Genomic DNA, 15866 nt, shown 5'->3' on the forward strand with positions numbered 1-15866 from the left:
AGGGTTCATTGGTCGGATTGGATTGTTGGCTTATTGCATCCTATTTTACAGAGGAACATCATGTGGCATTTACGGTTTGCAGATACATTTCTTTGTGGGAAATTTGGTGCTCTAGAAATCTCATTATGGATACAGGAAGTCAAGTGCAGTTTGTTTCAGTCGCAAGTGTGCAGCAGCAATGCATTTCTTTTCTTCAAGATTTTTTGAAGTCACAGTTATCTCTGTCTTTTGCTTGGCAAGCCTTGGCACGAATTACCTTACCCTCCCGGAGGATCTGATGCGTTGAGGGAGCTGAATTGTGCTGCTGCTCCAATCACCTGGGATTACAGTCTTTTTTGTCATAGTGTAGCTTATGCCTAGACAGCTGCTTTTTGTTTACTTTTGACTTACTCGATCAACCCTTATCCCCCTTCCCTCCCTTTATCATATTGTATATATTTTCATAGTTTAAATATTAAATACTATTTCCATTTTAAAAAAAGAGAGAAATCATTTGGACTTTGCTATTATTTTGAACAACTCCATCTTCTCCTTTGGTATTTTTTTTGAACAACTCCATCTGCTCATCTGCCATTTTTTGAACAAGTTGTATTTCTGCACGGCTATGACGATGGCTTGTCGCTCGATCCGCCATGCGCTGAGAAGTCCATCCTCCACGGTGGCCTCTTCTTCGTATCTCCCTCAACTCGCTTCATGGAGCCGCTGCGTCAACGCCATCCAAACCCACGTTGTCTCTGCTTCTGCGCAGGAGGATCAGAGCGATGTGGGAGGCTCCGGTGGTTTTGTCGAGAAACGAGGAACCACCTGCGTCAATGTTGGATGCATCCCATCCAAGGTACCCACCTCCTCCTCCTCCTCCTCCTCTCTCTCTCTCTCTCTCTCTCTCTCTCTCTCTCTCTCACCCCCCCGCCCTCCCTTTTGTGTGTGTGTGTGTGTGTGTGTCTCACTGTCTTTTCCTTTTCTGTGTAGCAGGGATACAGTTTAATGACTTTTTTCTTCGCGACCAGGATTTTATGTTTTCCCTTTTTCACATCAGTGAAGGGATCTGCTGATTCTTCTCTGTGTAACGGGGAAATGTGCCTGTAGTTTCATGACTATGGAAAAGGTTGCATCTCTCGTTCTGAATACAGCAGCTAACTTGCTATTTGTGTTTGCTGTTTGTTGGGATTCCTCTAGTGTGATGGTAATTTGAATTATCGCAACACTCAATTAGGGATTCCCCAGGGATGCTGGAGGATTATTTTGTTCCTTGAAGCTTGATGAAAGAGGGACATTATCGCGGGAAAAAATGCACTTAAGTATATGAAGCCTTGGGAGGGATATAAGTGTAAGAGGGGAAAAGATCAGTGGAAAATTTATATATCAAATGAACATATGTAGCATGCAAGAGACTTGGAGATGAATTGTGAACTTGATTAAAGCACAGATTCAGCACTAAACTTGACACTTTCATATGCACCAATGAAATAGAGAGAAGCAGGAGAGAATACACGGTATTGGGTCCCAAATAACCTTCGGAACGGTGAGTATTGGACTCACTGTCGGCTGCGAATTAGCACCATAAGGAGGACAAGCCACCTTCTGATATACAATCAGCACCTTGAACTTGCCTTAATCCTCATAAAGACCTCTACTAGCTGCGTTTTCTGTCCACAGCAGGTCGCCTCAGTTTTCAGCACCTTCCTCCTTGTGTTCACCTTGGCTTGGGCTGCCCAGGGCATGTGCACAAGCAAGGACTCTTGGCAAAGTTCTCAGATGAGACGACAAGGTCCATGAGCACCCTTATATTTTGAATATGGGGCCTTTTCTACTGGCTGGCTGGGCATATGGGCTGGCTGACTCGCATAAGAGGACAAATATTTAGATATTTGATGTGTTTCTTACGTGACCCCTTCTAGGATGGCACCTATGCATCGACACCCCAATTATTCTTCCTTTGGTTTGGCCAATGAGCTATCTGTTAGAATTGTGCATCTCACTGTTATGAGGTTTACCCTATTTATTGGGTATTTCATCCATTTTCTCCTTGTGTAGTAAGTTGTGAGGTTGTCGGCCTGTTTATAGAGGCAGTCGGCCAGTTCACACATTCACTATATAAGGTAGCCCCTCATATTCACTTGTTGTATACAATCCTTGCACTTTGTTCAACACTACTTGCTGGCTATTGCCATTGTAAAGCTTCTTGCTATTATAAAAGGTGAACTTGTGCACAAGCTCTCTCTCCTTGCTCCCTCTTCTCTCTCTTGTTTTGTCTATGCTTCCGCTTGTGCATACTCTAACATGGTATCAATCGCTTAGGTATACCCGGCTGGCATCATTTGGCAAGTTTGATCCTTACCCTTTGCTGTGTTTTCTTGGATTCACAACAGTAGCTGCGTTTTTCTGGACAGCGGCTGCGTTTTCTGGAGATAAAACAGTGGCTGTGTTTCCTCATCATACCTGTGTTTTCCTTCTCCCGAGGCTTCTCACATCTGTGTTTTTTCTCTTCAGGCTGCCTTGCTCTTGCGCTTGGTTACCAAGCATCTTTTGCAAGCTTCTGTTGGCTGCATTTTTACTTCTACCTGCATTTACAACGATTGGTCTTGGTGCCTTGCTTCGTTGGAGAGTGCTCGAGAGGAGTCTTGGAGTGCTGAGATTTGTGTACTTTGCTGTTGTGGATATGGCTCCCCCTTGCACGAACAAGGATGACAAGAACCAACTATGCCCATTGGAAGCTGAATATGCGGGTTCTTTCACAAGGGTTTATGGGAGATTGTATAGGGTACTAAGAAGAAGCCTGAGCGTCCTCAGAACTTGAGAAGGTGGACCTAGGATCAAGAGGATGAATTCCTTGCGAAATTACAAGACTGGGAGAATCGTGATTCGAAGGCGCTGTAACATGCGGAAGCTTCGGAGAAGAATCGGTAACTTCAATACTCAGAAATCAGCACTCTTTTCGCGGCGGAAATTAACACACAAACTGAACGGAGATGTGCAAAAAATAGAGAGAAGGAGAGAGATGTAGAGGACACAGTATTGGGTCCCAAATACCCTCTCTAGGGCACCCACCACGGATGGTGTATTTGCTTTATTAGAATGATGTAAATCTGAAAGAAAATACAGAAATCTTAGACCTTTCTTGGCTGGAAATTCCTTGCCCTTGACCTGAAATCCTTCACCCCTTTGCTTAGCACCTTCTTGGCTTGTGCGTCTGCTTCTGATTGATTGGCTGGACAGGGCCTTTGCAAACCTCATGAGGGCTGGGCAGCCTGTATGGGCTGCCCCATACCTGCCCTACAACCATGAACATGCTGTATTCTCCTGAAATTTGCCTTTAGCTTGCCCCTAGGGCTGTCCTACAGCCCCTCCATGGCTGGTGGGTTCAGCCAGGGCTTTCCTGGCCCTCATGGGGGTGATTTCACACCATCCCCATGCCCACACAAAGACCCGGGGTAGCCCTATGGGCTGGCCCCTTGTTCTAAATACTAACTACTCAGTGATCTACCATACTAGATACACAGAATCACCGACATCATTCCAGAGGGATACTCACAGTGCGGACTGGCACTGTTTCATGTGCAGGACAGTGCACACCTGACCTTAGACTACTGTGCAGGACAATGCACACTTGACTTCGGACAACTGAGATGGATCCCTGGCTGACTCGTCCTGGACTGGGCTCACATGGGACTTGTTCACCATCCTAGGTCCTGCTCCTTCTGGACAGAAATGTTTACGTGGCATCCAAGTGCGGGATGCACGTGACATCTCCTTCTGCTTAACTTGACGGAGGCTGCATAGCCTCCAAATAATCCGTCAATAATGCCGGATAGTCTTCAAAAAACTCTTTGTCGAGCCATACCGCTTCATGGGTCCCTTGGTCCTGAAACTTCGTGAGGAATTGTCGTAGTCTTGGGCCCGAGTCATGCTTGAAATGGTGCAGAAGGATCTGTTCTGGAACCATAACTTCTGCTTCATCAACAATATCTTGTTCCGCTTCGTCTTTGACCTCTGAAGGGATTGGACCTGCACATGGCTTTAACCAACTAACATGAAATACATCGTGCATAGTCCAACTCGGAGGTAGCTTTAATTGCATAGACACCTCATTAATCTTTTTCTAGATGGGAAAAGGTCCGAAGTTCCTGAAATGCAACTTTGGGCATCGCTTGCCCACCTGTTTCAATCTTTGCTTCATAATCCGAAGATAAATCCAATCCCCTTCCGAAAACTTCATATCCCTTCGGTCTTTATTGGCCTGTTGAGTGTAGGCCTCTTGCGCTTTAGCCAATCTGTCTTTTACTGACTCTAGAATCTCCTGGTAAGACTCCGTCACTCTGTTCGCTTCAGGTACTGAAGACGAGGTCCTGCTCAACAACAACTAGAAAGGTCTTCCAAATGCTGCCTCATATGGAGTCCTGCCAAGAGCTGAAGAAAAAGAATCATTCAAAACAGCTTGAACTAAAGGTAAATATGATTCCCACTTACCTTGTTGATCGTGGACATAACACTTCAGCACATCAAAGGCCAACTGGTTGTATATCTCTGTCTGGCGGTCCGTCTGTGGGTGGAATGCACTGGAAAAATTCAACTTAGTACCAAAGTTATCAAACAATGTCCTCCAAAAATGACTGGTAAACTTGGCATCTCGGTCTGACACTATGGTCCTAGGAATCCCGCCAATCGGATACCAATGTTGAATGAGCAACTGGGCAACATCCTCGGCGGTCACATTGGCCCTGCAAGGAATAAGCATAACAAATTTGCTAAATCTATCAATAATAGTTAAGCACTGCGTATTACGCTTACTCGGACTGGGAGACAGATTCGTGACAGTCCATGGAAATGTCTTGGAAAGGACCCTCAGGAATTGGCAAGGGCTATAACAACCCTATCTTCTTTCCACGAGGAGCTTTCACCTTTTGACAAATATGACAGCGTTGTACATATGTAAACACATCACGCCTCATCTTTGGCCAATAGTATTGCCATTCCAATTTCTCCAGAGTCGAATTCATGCCCCTATGACCACCTGTAATGGCGTCATGGGCATCATGGAGAAGAGCTGTCCTGAACGACTTCATGACACACAGTCGGCCTTTGTAGAAAAGCCAACCATCGCGTATCAAAAAGTGGCATGGTCCAGTGGCATCCAATGCCTGTTCCCACTGTGTACTGAATTCCTCGGAATTCGCGTACGTGTGCTTCATGTCATCTAGTCCTATACCAACAAGATCAAGTCTAGTGGTCTGAATCGTAGTCACCTGTCCCTTCTTGCTCAAAGCATCAGCCACTGGATTGGCCTTTCTTGGAAGGTACTCAATCATACCACCGAATTGTTGGAATATCTGACTCCAGCGGTGTTGTCGATCACTCCACTGTGCACTTGGCATTGTCTGAATCTAGCGTAATGTCTCATGGTCAGTGCGAACCTCAAAGTTACGGCCATACAGAAAATGTTTCCAATGTTTCAAGGCCTGTATAACTACTAGGAGTTCACGATCATAGACTGAGTAGTTTCTCTCTTCGGGCAGTAACTTACGAGACATGTAAGCTACTGGATGACCATTCTATTGCAATACACCTCCAATTGCGATGTTACTCGCATCGGTGATCACCTAAAATGATTCGTCCCACGAGGCAAGTGCTAAACAAGGCGCTTCTGATAAAGCCACCTTGAGATTCTTGAATGCCTCCAACGCTCGTGGAGTCATTCGAATCTTTTGCCTTCTTGTCTTCACACCCTTTAGCAGATCGGTGAGATCTGCCGAGAGATCAGAAAACTTGTCTATGTGGGTGGAGTATGCCTGGCATATGCCCACAAAGGATCTAATGTCATAGGCTGTCTGAGGTATTTCCCAATTGACAATCTCGGCTACTTTAGCCGGATCAAGTCTAATGCCTTCCAAGTACCAACTGGCTAAGATCAGTATGTCAGTATCTGTTTTCCTAACTGCGGCAAAGTAAGCTTCAAACTGATGCAACCATGAATAAAGAGTTGTGGGGTTGAGTTTACCATTATACTTACTGAAGTTCATTTTCTCGGGAAAATGATTCGAGGGCGCCGCCGGTGTCAATCTGGCGTCCAAAGCTCTGAGGTAACACTCGTGTTCCACGCGTCGCATGGCTTCGTCTTCTCGTTGTCAGATCTCTAATGCACGCATCTGCAACTCAAGCAAAGAGCTTGGTTGCGGTTGTGACCCCGCGAGAGGGTCCCTGTGTCGAGGATTTGGTATCTGGGATATGGAAGGAGAGGGAGGAGGAGATGGAAAACGTGACGCTGGAGAACGGGTACGCTCTTCGAGAGTCAAGATCTGCGCCTTCTGCTCATCCAACTTGGCTGTCTGTTCTGCGATTGCTCGCATCATTCGCTGGAACATGTCTGTAACACTCAAGCCTGGTGCCCTAGTTGGGCTGCTTGGTGTACTATGGTCCCATGGTTCTTGGTCTCTCTCGTCATTGAAGCTCGCCATAGCAAGAAAATGCACTTCCTTTTTGGAACGCAATCTGACTATCCACTATCTGTGTGGGAGACGTCCGGAGGCGTCTAAAAACCAACCACACGAGCGAGAAAAAATTCTGGTTTCTTTGCTGAATCTTTGTACTTGAAGTAGGCTCTGATACCACTGTAACATGCGGAAGCTTCGGAGAAGAATCGGTAACTTCAATACTCAGAAACCAGCACTCTTTTCGCGACGGAAATTAACGCACAAATTGAAAGGAGATGTGCAGAAAATAGAGAGAGGGAGAGAGAGATGTAGAGGACACAGTATTGGGTCCCAAATACCCTCTGTAGGGCCCCCACCATGGATGGTGTATTTGCTTTATTAGAATGATGTAAATCTAAAAGAAAATACAGAAATCTTGGACCTTTCTTGGCTGGAAATTTCCTGCCCTTGACCTGAAATCCTTCACCCCTTTGCTTAGCACCTTCTTGGCTTGTCTAGCCTCTTTATGCTTGAGCTCTTGGTGAGAAAATGAGATCCAATGATGGGATTGTGGGCTCTCCCTTTTATAGTACTCCTACTACAGCAGTCGGCTAGCATAAAGTCAGGCGGCCAGCATTTAATGCTCCCACGACTGAAATTCCAGCATAAAATGCTGAAAAAATCACATTAAATGTTGCGTTTTTTTCCTAACAAGTTGGGCATGATGCGCCTGCTTCTGATTGGTTGGCGCATTAAATGCTGAAAAAATCACATTAAATGTTGCGTTTTTTTCCTAACAAGCTGGGCATGATGCGCCTGCTTGTGATTGGCTGGATAGGGCCTTTGCAAACCTCATGAGGGTTGGGCAGCCTGTATGGGCTGCCCCATACCTGCCCTACAGCCATGAAAATGCTGTATTCTCCTGAAATTTGCCTTTAGCTTGCCCCTTGGGCTGTCCTATAGCCCCTCCATGGGTGGTGGGTTCAGCCAGGGCTTTCCTGGCCCTCATGGGGGTGGTTTCACACTATCCCCATGCCCACACAAAGACCTGGGGTAGCCCTATGGGCTGGCCCCTTGTTCTAAACACTAACTACTCAGTGATCTGGCATCCAGTACCATACCAGATACACAGAATCATTGACATCATTCCAGAGGGAGACTCACAACGCGGACTGGCACTGTTTCATGTGGAGGACAGTGCACACCTGACCTTAGACTATTGTGCAGGACAATGCACACCTGACTTCGGACAACTGAGATGGATCCCTGGCTGACTCGTCTTGGACTGGGCTCACATGGGACTAGTTGACCATCCTAGGTCCTATAGTGATACAGATACTTCCAATAACACATAGGGCTCCCAAGGTGCTTCCGGCTTGTATAAATAGCCATAGCTTGCATCTCATTCATTCATCTCAGCATTCAGCAATTGGCTCAAGCCTCATCATCGATTCAGCCTACAGCAAGTAGATCTCATCATTCATCATCGTTTGGAGCAAGCGTTTCAGTCCTACAGCCCTAGGAGCATCATCGCTTGTGCCATTAGTCCTCCATCAGCAAAACGCAGCACCATTTAGTATTCAGCCACTTCAAAGCTCAGCGTTTTCAGCATATACACAGTTTTCAGCATTTATACATTCATCGTTTTGCTACAGCCCTTCCGGTCAAGGTAAAACGCATTCATACAATCATTTTCAGCATTCATTCATAGCCGAGAACAGTCCCAATCAGTCCCATCTCTCAGCCTCAGATTTGCAGCCTTCCTACATTCCATTGGAAGAGTGCATAGGCTGATTCTCCACTGGCTAGCACCTGATTCTTCCAGTACAAGATGAAAACAAAAGCAAAACATATGTTGAATTCGGTGCTCGTTCACAGAACAGGAGAGCTTTCCTGGCTTGGAGCACATGCAGGACAACCAAGGACAGCCCACAACATTCCCACATCAGCCCGGGACAGCCTTGTAAAGCCATCTTACATTTTGCCAAGCCCACAGACCAAATCGACCAGCCTTAAGGGACTGTTTCAGCAGTTGACTAGTTCTCAGGAGCCTCAGAGAAAGTCAGCCAGCAGAGGTTTACACGCCAGATGACCACTGAGCAGCAGAGGAGTCTCCACACAAATGAACCAGCTCCTGCTGCCCCAAAATGAGTTGGGCCAGCAGCTTTTCAAGGTTTGTCTGCAGCCGGCCAGCACAAGGGAAGGCTTCAAACAGTCGACCAGCACCCTCCAGCCACTTGGATGGTACCGGACTTGACAGCTAGCAGTAGGCAGCTCCAGATCAGGTCGGCCAGCTCCTCCATGCATGAGAAAAGCATGCGATCAGCCCAAACATGAGTTCCCTCCAGTAATAGAGCATGTCCTCCAAAAATATCTCAAGCGTGTGCTTTTTAGGTCCAAGATGGGGCGCCTACAAACAAGCAGCCCATAAATTGTCCAGTGCCCATCCTTTGGCTGTCACATGTATTAAAATAGTCTTGCCCTTCCCGGAAGAAAAAAAAATTGTCCTACCTAGTGTGTACACTTATAAGTTTGCCTGGTCACTTATAAGTGAGTGTGAACATGCATTAGTATCATAAAGCTGTAAATTGATTTTGTAGGGACACTTACCACTTGTAAAACACATGTAGACCACCTATTGGTCCAAAACAAGTGTGCACATACACGTCCACAGGGTGCCCAGCGTCCCCGGCCCCATGGACAACATAGGTAGTAATCTCAGGCATTGTCGAGGCAAACAAGACAAGTCATCCAAATATATAATCACCAGGATAGCTAGTCCTGGGAAATCACATCATGTCAGGCTCCATGAGCCATACATGTACTTTCATGTCAGGCTCCACAAGCCATACATGTATGTCATGTTAGGCTCCATATGCCACACATGAACAGTAGAAAAGAGAAGCAATGAGGAATTTTGTGACATCTGCCCGGAATGTCCCCCAAAATCTGAATTCCCGAGTATTGTCTCTCTCTCTCTCTCTCTCTCTCTCTCTCTCTCTCTCTCTCTCCACGCAATGTTCTCTTTTCTTTAAAAGAAATTCAGTGGACTTTTTGTTCAGGTGCATGATTCCACGTCAAAGTTTATGTAGTGTGTACTGTGTTTTTTCTCCTATAGAGTTGAACATGTGCCCCTGAACTTGTCCAGCTATCTGGAGCGGTGAATTTGATGCAACCTCAACATCTTGGGTCTTTTTCTTTAGTGCGCCATTATACTGATGCTCCAGCTGCAAATTCTGAAGAACAAGGTATTTTTGGAAAGTAATTTGGTTTTCTGGATGCTTACTTTGTATTACATGAAAATATGCGATCTACAGGGAGCAGCGTCTTTTTCTGTTCATTCCTCTAGATCTGTTTATTTTTATTTCTCGTGCAGATCACTATACTGTTTTATTTTTGCTGACTGCTACTCTCCTTGAAGCTACACATAGGAGAACGGTCTGATAAGGCAGTTTTATCTTTTTGTCTGACGCGATAGAATATTCAACTGCCAAGCTTTTTCTTGCTTATCCTGAACTTCCAGACGGTCTTTCTTTAAAGGGCAAAGTAAATACCACAGAAGTCTATATATGGTTTTTGGCTATCAAGTGGAGAGTGAGTAGGGTTTTAAAATTCAAATAGTGGAAGAGGCTGAAAGTGCTTGCTCAAATAAGCCAAAGGACTAAAATTATCTCATGTATTTCAACTTTTCAGAACCTTAGACCTAGTCTTAATATAAGCAGCCTGCCCTCTTGATAATGTGGCACGGTATGGCAATCCTTATCTAAGCAGGCACCATGACAACAGAAGACTTTGGGAAGCACCATGACTACCACTTATGTAAATGGAAGATACCACATGGGAAGCAGTGTGCTTAAAGAGTTTGAAGGGTTTGAAATTTAAGAGTGAGGCAAGGTCCTATTGACAAGTGTGGGCAGGCTGTTATACACTCGGATAGCAAACTGTTGGTGAATTTTTCTTAGGAAGTGTGGCTCTTTAAACAAGCGGATTGCAACTACATTGACCGCCAATGTTGGCATGCAGGCATTATGGCAGTTCAGCCCATGAAAGTGATGTGATACTAAAATAATGTAGCCAAGGGTAATGGTAATGAAGCTGGAAATGGTCTACCAAAATTCATTCTAATGGTAGATGTTTTCTTTCCTAACTAACTCATACATACGGGTATAAGTCATGAGAAAATTGCAAAGTGGTATCATGTATTTGCAGCCATTTATTTTTGCTTTCTGCTGTTTGCCCAACGACTAGTGTTTCCCCACCCCCATTTCAAGTCATGCTTATGTCAAGTGAGTTTGAAATTTGAACTCTCTTCTTGCCTCTTATTTCTTTTCCTCTCCCTTCATTTTTCTGTATGCTTTTTGATAAGCGTGGCCTTTAGAAAAAGAAAAATGACGTTTGGCTTTGATTTTTAAATTAAGCGATTAAGAAGCAAAGTGGGCTTCACGCTTATGGTGAAATCAACTAGAGAAGATTGCGTGGAGCTCTAAGGATTTAGTTATGTGGCAAAAGTCCACTCAAAACATCTTAGGTTTGCATCCCTAAACCCTAACTCAGTAGTAGAAAACTGTAATTGCAGATTTAAGCAGTAATTGGGATCAAATCTCAATATGATACCCCCCCCCAACCCCCCCTTCCATTGCTTGTTGCCATGTGGCCAATTACTTCTCCAAGCGTAAGACCCCTTTGGGCCTTCCACCTTAATAATTTAATGAATGCCTTAGGCGTCCCCTTAGGCCTTTATACTTCACGTTGGCCACTTCTTTGTAAATACACACACGACCTGAGGGTAATCCTATCAATAGGAACATGTAACAAAGCTTTGTAAGGTAGAGTTGGAGCTGTACATGCCTTTGTCAATTCATGGATAAAGTGAACATTTTAGTAACTTCTAAAGTAAGTATGGATCTTCTTTCTTTGTGTGCAGACCCTTTGAAACGAATTTTTTTCAATATGATGAAGAGATACAAATTATTTGTATCGGAGTTGACAAAATCAAAAATCACCCTAGATCCTGATGATTCAAAAGCAGTTGCGGACTACAAGGCAACCATGGATGGAGTAAGGAAAAAGTAAGAGCTGTCTTTGATTTCCAAATATGCCTGCCATCCTTTATGTGCATGGTTTGTGGACTTGTGGTCTGAATAACCAGGCATTCAATGAATATGCACATGTGTTGTGGCATGCAGGGTTGGTGTACATTCGAAAACACAAAAAATTGCAATGATTATTGAACGCGAAGCAGCAGCAGCGCCAGATGTGAAGACCTTCTTCAAGTCCCTGCCAAAGCTGAAAGCTCGGTAGGTCATACCTCTTTTTGTTGGAATTTTCTGCTGCTTGTTATGTATGTATGCCCCTGCTGGATTGTTTGTTCTGTGTGTGTTTACATTGTACTTCTCTTCTGAAATGTCATGATTGTGCAAGAGTGAAAGGAAGGTAAGTACATAAGGGCTTCTACTTTGATTGTTGCATTTTTCTAGCCTGCAAGGCTCGAAGAAGATGAAGTGGAATTGAAGTTGTTAAGGATCCTCTCATACCTGGTTGCCATTTTAAAATTATGCTTACCTTACGCTTTCTAATGCGGACCTTACAGTTTGGGGGTCAAAGAGGAATATGATGGAGACAAGATGATGCTTGAGGCGGTTGAAAAAGTGGAGAAAAAGATTGGAAGAGTTTTGACCCGGGTTGACAAGGAGGGCATGGGCTTACTCCGGAAGGAATTTGATGCTATCAATAAGGCGTATGCTTCCACTTTTCAAAATCATTTATGAATGAACTTGAATTCAACATGTTAGATTAACAGTTTTATTGGCTCATCGAGATAGTTTCACAGGATGGTTATGTTTCCTTGGGGTTACAAAAGTGCAGGTTGGGAGTAAGTCCAAACATGCTGAAAGACTTGGAAGCTGAGCTAGAACTTACATTCGCAAAGGCAGAGCTTCAACACATGAAGAATGAGGTGGTTGACACAATCGAGACTCACAAAAAGAGGTATCTTGTTGGTTTCAGGCCTTTTGACCTTGTAGCAAAGATGATTCTTGGATTCTTGGATCAATTAGCTGTCTTTTTTTGTCTTGCTGTTCCTACCAGCCAGTCCAGAGTGGCAGCAGCCTGTCAGGCAATAATCATTCCCACTGCTACCCCACAGTTTGTGCAGACCTGTCCAAGCAATCCAGCACTTGGTTCTGCATCAGGCTTCAGCAGCTCTAGGTGTTCATCTGGGGCTAGCCACCATGAACTAGTGTCATGTCTCCAGCCCCCGAGTGAGTGCACAATTAGATGCTGCAGAAGGCAGCCAGTTTGTAATTCTTCCTATCTTCTTGCTTCTACAAGTGAAGCAAGTACTCTGCAAAGGCAGGGAGGGGCATATTGGCTCATTGAGGTTGTGTGCATGTTCTTTGTAAGAAGGGGTGTATCCCAAGAGATCTTTATCATTCACTTAATTAAAACATAATTCAAGGTAGGATGGAGGGAGACAATTACGTGAGAATGGATGGAGACAATAACGTGTACATGGGGTTTGAGTACGTGCAGGACTGAAGAATGCCCCCTCCCTTCTGTAGCAAGCTGATGATTTGGCTTGTTAGGTCGAGGCCATGTGTCGTGGGAGCACGGATGCATGGCACGGTCGTGGGGATGCAGGCACCTAAAAAGTGTGATTTGGAAAGCCGTATATTTAAGGGCTCGAAGGCTGGATGCCAAGGGAGAGTGTGGACCTGAACGAGAGAATTATGAAACCAGAACTAATGATGCATGTGAAGAGCCCAAAATGTGAAATGGTTTGCCTTTTGTTTTTGTAAATAAATAAAATGTGAGAAGGGGTAACGAATTTGTATAATGGGCCTGTCCCGTCCCACTCGCTTCTTGTATCAGGCAGAGGCCCATTCGAGAAAAATCAGAGAAAAAAGATTGAGGAGAATCTTGAGGAATGACTACAGCCCTCCGCCATGCCTCACTTGTATAGAGCCAGCTTAGGCACGCTTTAAAGGAAGTTTTGCTTTTAAAAAGAACTTTTAAAAAGTAACTTGCTTTTAAAAAGCAAGCGAAAAGCAGCTTTATTGACTTTTTATGCAAAAATTCATCCTCCTAAAAATCTCTCTCAAACCACTTTGAATTTGAAGATGCTGTTAGAGACAAAGTTGCTTCTCTCAATGAGCTGTTTGGGATGGCGTGAATAGATCTTTATTATGACAGTCTTGAAAATTAGGGCTAGGGTTTCTGTTGAGGCAAAACATGCATTGTGCTGACATAGCATGAACATCATCATAGACCGTGGTGATGAATGTAAGTGCTGGGAGCAGTATTGAGAGCATGCTAGGATGCTGTAGTGGCTGTGGTTTGGGCAGTGCGCAAAGAGAGGTTGGTTCTGCAATTACAAAGAGGAAAGAAGGCATCGTGAGAATATTGGTGTTGCTAACAAGGAGGATGCAAGCATTTGTCACCATGCTAGGTGCAGAGAGAAGAACGTCGTTGTCATCACTCATCATTGTTGTCAAGAGATAATTGTTGTTGATTGCGGAGAAGGTGTAAGATCATTGGCGAAAGAGAGAAGGTTGACATCAGCGCGAATCCATGCTGGGAAGCTTTGTGAGATCATTGTGTTGTAGCGAATTTGGAAGGAGAAGTGGAAATCTTCTTCGTAATAAACACTAGTTAAATATGTATGGCTCAAAGGTCTTTATTTAAAGTATTAAAATTTATAAGTTCATAAAAAATTACATGGAGATCATAGTCACATGAAAACGCGTTTCTAGAGTGAGAAACCCCGAAACCCCAAAACGCAAGAAACGTTTCGAAAACTCCTAATTTTTTTGGTTTCTCAAAATGTTAAAAGTTCCTATTGTTTGGAACTTTAGCAATGCAAAATTATGCAGGATAAAAACCGAAACCTTGGCGTTTCTTAGCCAAAGGCCGAAACGTTTTGCCCCGAAACCCCAAAAACCCCGAAACGTCAAAAATCTCGACATAGTAACCTGGACCGGCAGAAACGGTCGGTTCGGACCGGGTTGGAAACGGTGTTTCCGAGTTTCCGCGAGGTCGGAAACGGCAAGAAACGGAGTTTCTTTTGAATTTATTTTAGACATGTAAAAAACATGCATAGAGACATCCTATTAAATAAACTTATGTCAAGAGATGCAAAAAACATGCATAGAGACCTCAAACAAGACACATCAAAGACTCAAGTGGACATTAGAATCATAACACTTAACAGAATGTAGATAATGGACATGTATGATGTCGCGGCAAATTCATGTGAACCATAAAAAACTGAAGGCTGAAGGCTGAAGCATACATAGTGAGCTGCAAATTGTGATCATAATACATCATACATATCAGCAATGATCATCAAACTTGGGAGTTAGAGGTGCCCACTGTGGCACTGCCAATTTTCAAAATTAAATGGTTCAAAAACTACAAAATAACCGACATGCCGGCTGCCAAAAAAAAATGTACGGAAATGGCGTTTCCGCCGGTCTCCGTTTCCGGAAACGGCCGAACTGTTTCCAGAGGGCGGAAACGCCGTTTCCGGTTACTATGAATCCCGAAACGTTTCTGGTGACTATGATGGAGATAGATATGAACATCGATCAATGAGTTGAGAAGGGAGTTTGTTATATACCGTCTGGGTCAACAAGCAAGAAAAAGCAAAAGTCAAACTTTGTTGACCAAAAAAGTTGAGGGCACCGTTGGAAAGAGCTCGTCGAACTGAGTCAAAAAGCTATAAGCCACTTTTTCAAAAAGCAGCTCCAGGGCCAAAAAGCAAGGTCCTGAAGTTAAAATCAAGAACTTTGACTATTATTAAAACAAAAGCAAAAGCAAGTGAATAAAACAAAAGCCAAGTGGTAAAAACAAAAGCAAAGCATGGTAAAAGCAAGCATCCCCTCAAGTATTTAAAGAACCAAGCACCCTTTGGTGGATCATAGAAGACTCGAGAAGAACCTTGGAGAAAGAAGTTGTGAAGATCCTACGCCCCTATTCGGAGTACTCAGCCGACTGTGCGCCACTTGGACGTGCAGCACCTTGTTCAGTTCTGTGCGTCGGTTGTACCCTACTACGCCGCCACCTGCAACAGTACCTTCTCTGTTCAGCAGCACCACTGTCATGTAGCAACTGCGCTAATTGCTCCTGTACAAACCCTGTGTGCTTGCTGTCTAGGCAGAGTCCTCTGGCTATGCTGCCCTTGTGCCACTTGTAGCCAGTTCTACTACTACCTTACATCGCCGCCAAAACACCACCATATCTGCCGCTTGCCGGCCTGAAAAGTCTGCATTGCCAGCTCTCTGCTTTGTGTACAGTTAGCAGCCATCATCTTAATTTTGTGTGCTGCCTGTGCTCATCAAAGCTGTTGCCCCTATCGACAACATCTAGCCCTCAAAGTATTCCGTTTGAGCAACATCAACGAAGATTTTATCGAAGCCAGACTACCGAAGCCGAAGGTGTGGAAGCTGCCAAAGCATACTT

General features: G+C 44.4%; 1 protein-coding gene across 1 annotated transcript in view; it reads left to right on the forward strand.

The window, feature by feature from the left end:
• The first annotated feature begins 530 nt into the window (after positions 1-530).
• The window catches only part of LOC147607752 (putative ATP synthase 24 kDa subunit, mitochondrial), a 66134-nt gene continuing 50798 nt past the window's right edge, over positions 531-15866 (forward strand). Inside the window, exons 1-6 of the mRNA XM_086790012.1 lie at positions 531-835; positions 9556-9655; positions 11332-11476; positions 11594-11704; positions 11998-12144; positions 12273-12395. Coding sequence (XP_086646138.1) covers positions 605-835; positions 9556-9655; positions 11332-11476; positions 11594-11704; positions 11998-12144; positions 12273-12395 — 857 coding nt within the window. The 5' untranslated portion in view covers positions 531-604. The remainder of the gene's footprint in view (positions 836-9555; positions 9656-11331; positions 11477-11593; positions 11705-11997; positions 12145-12272; positions 12396-15866) is intronic.

Source organism: Cibotium barometz, chromosome 54 (assembly GCF_041138505.1).
Source record: "Cibotium barometz isolate CiBa-2024 chromosome 54, ASM4113850v1, whole genome shotgun sequence".
In the NCBI taxonomy this organism is placed as follows: Eukaryota; Viridiplantae; Streptophyta; class Polypodiopsida; order Cyatheales; family Cibotiaceae; genus Cibotium; species Cibotium barometz.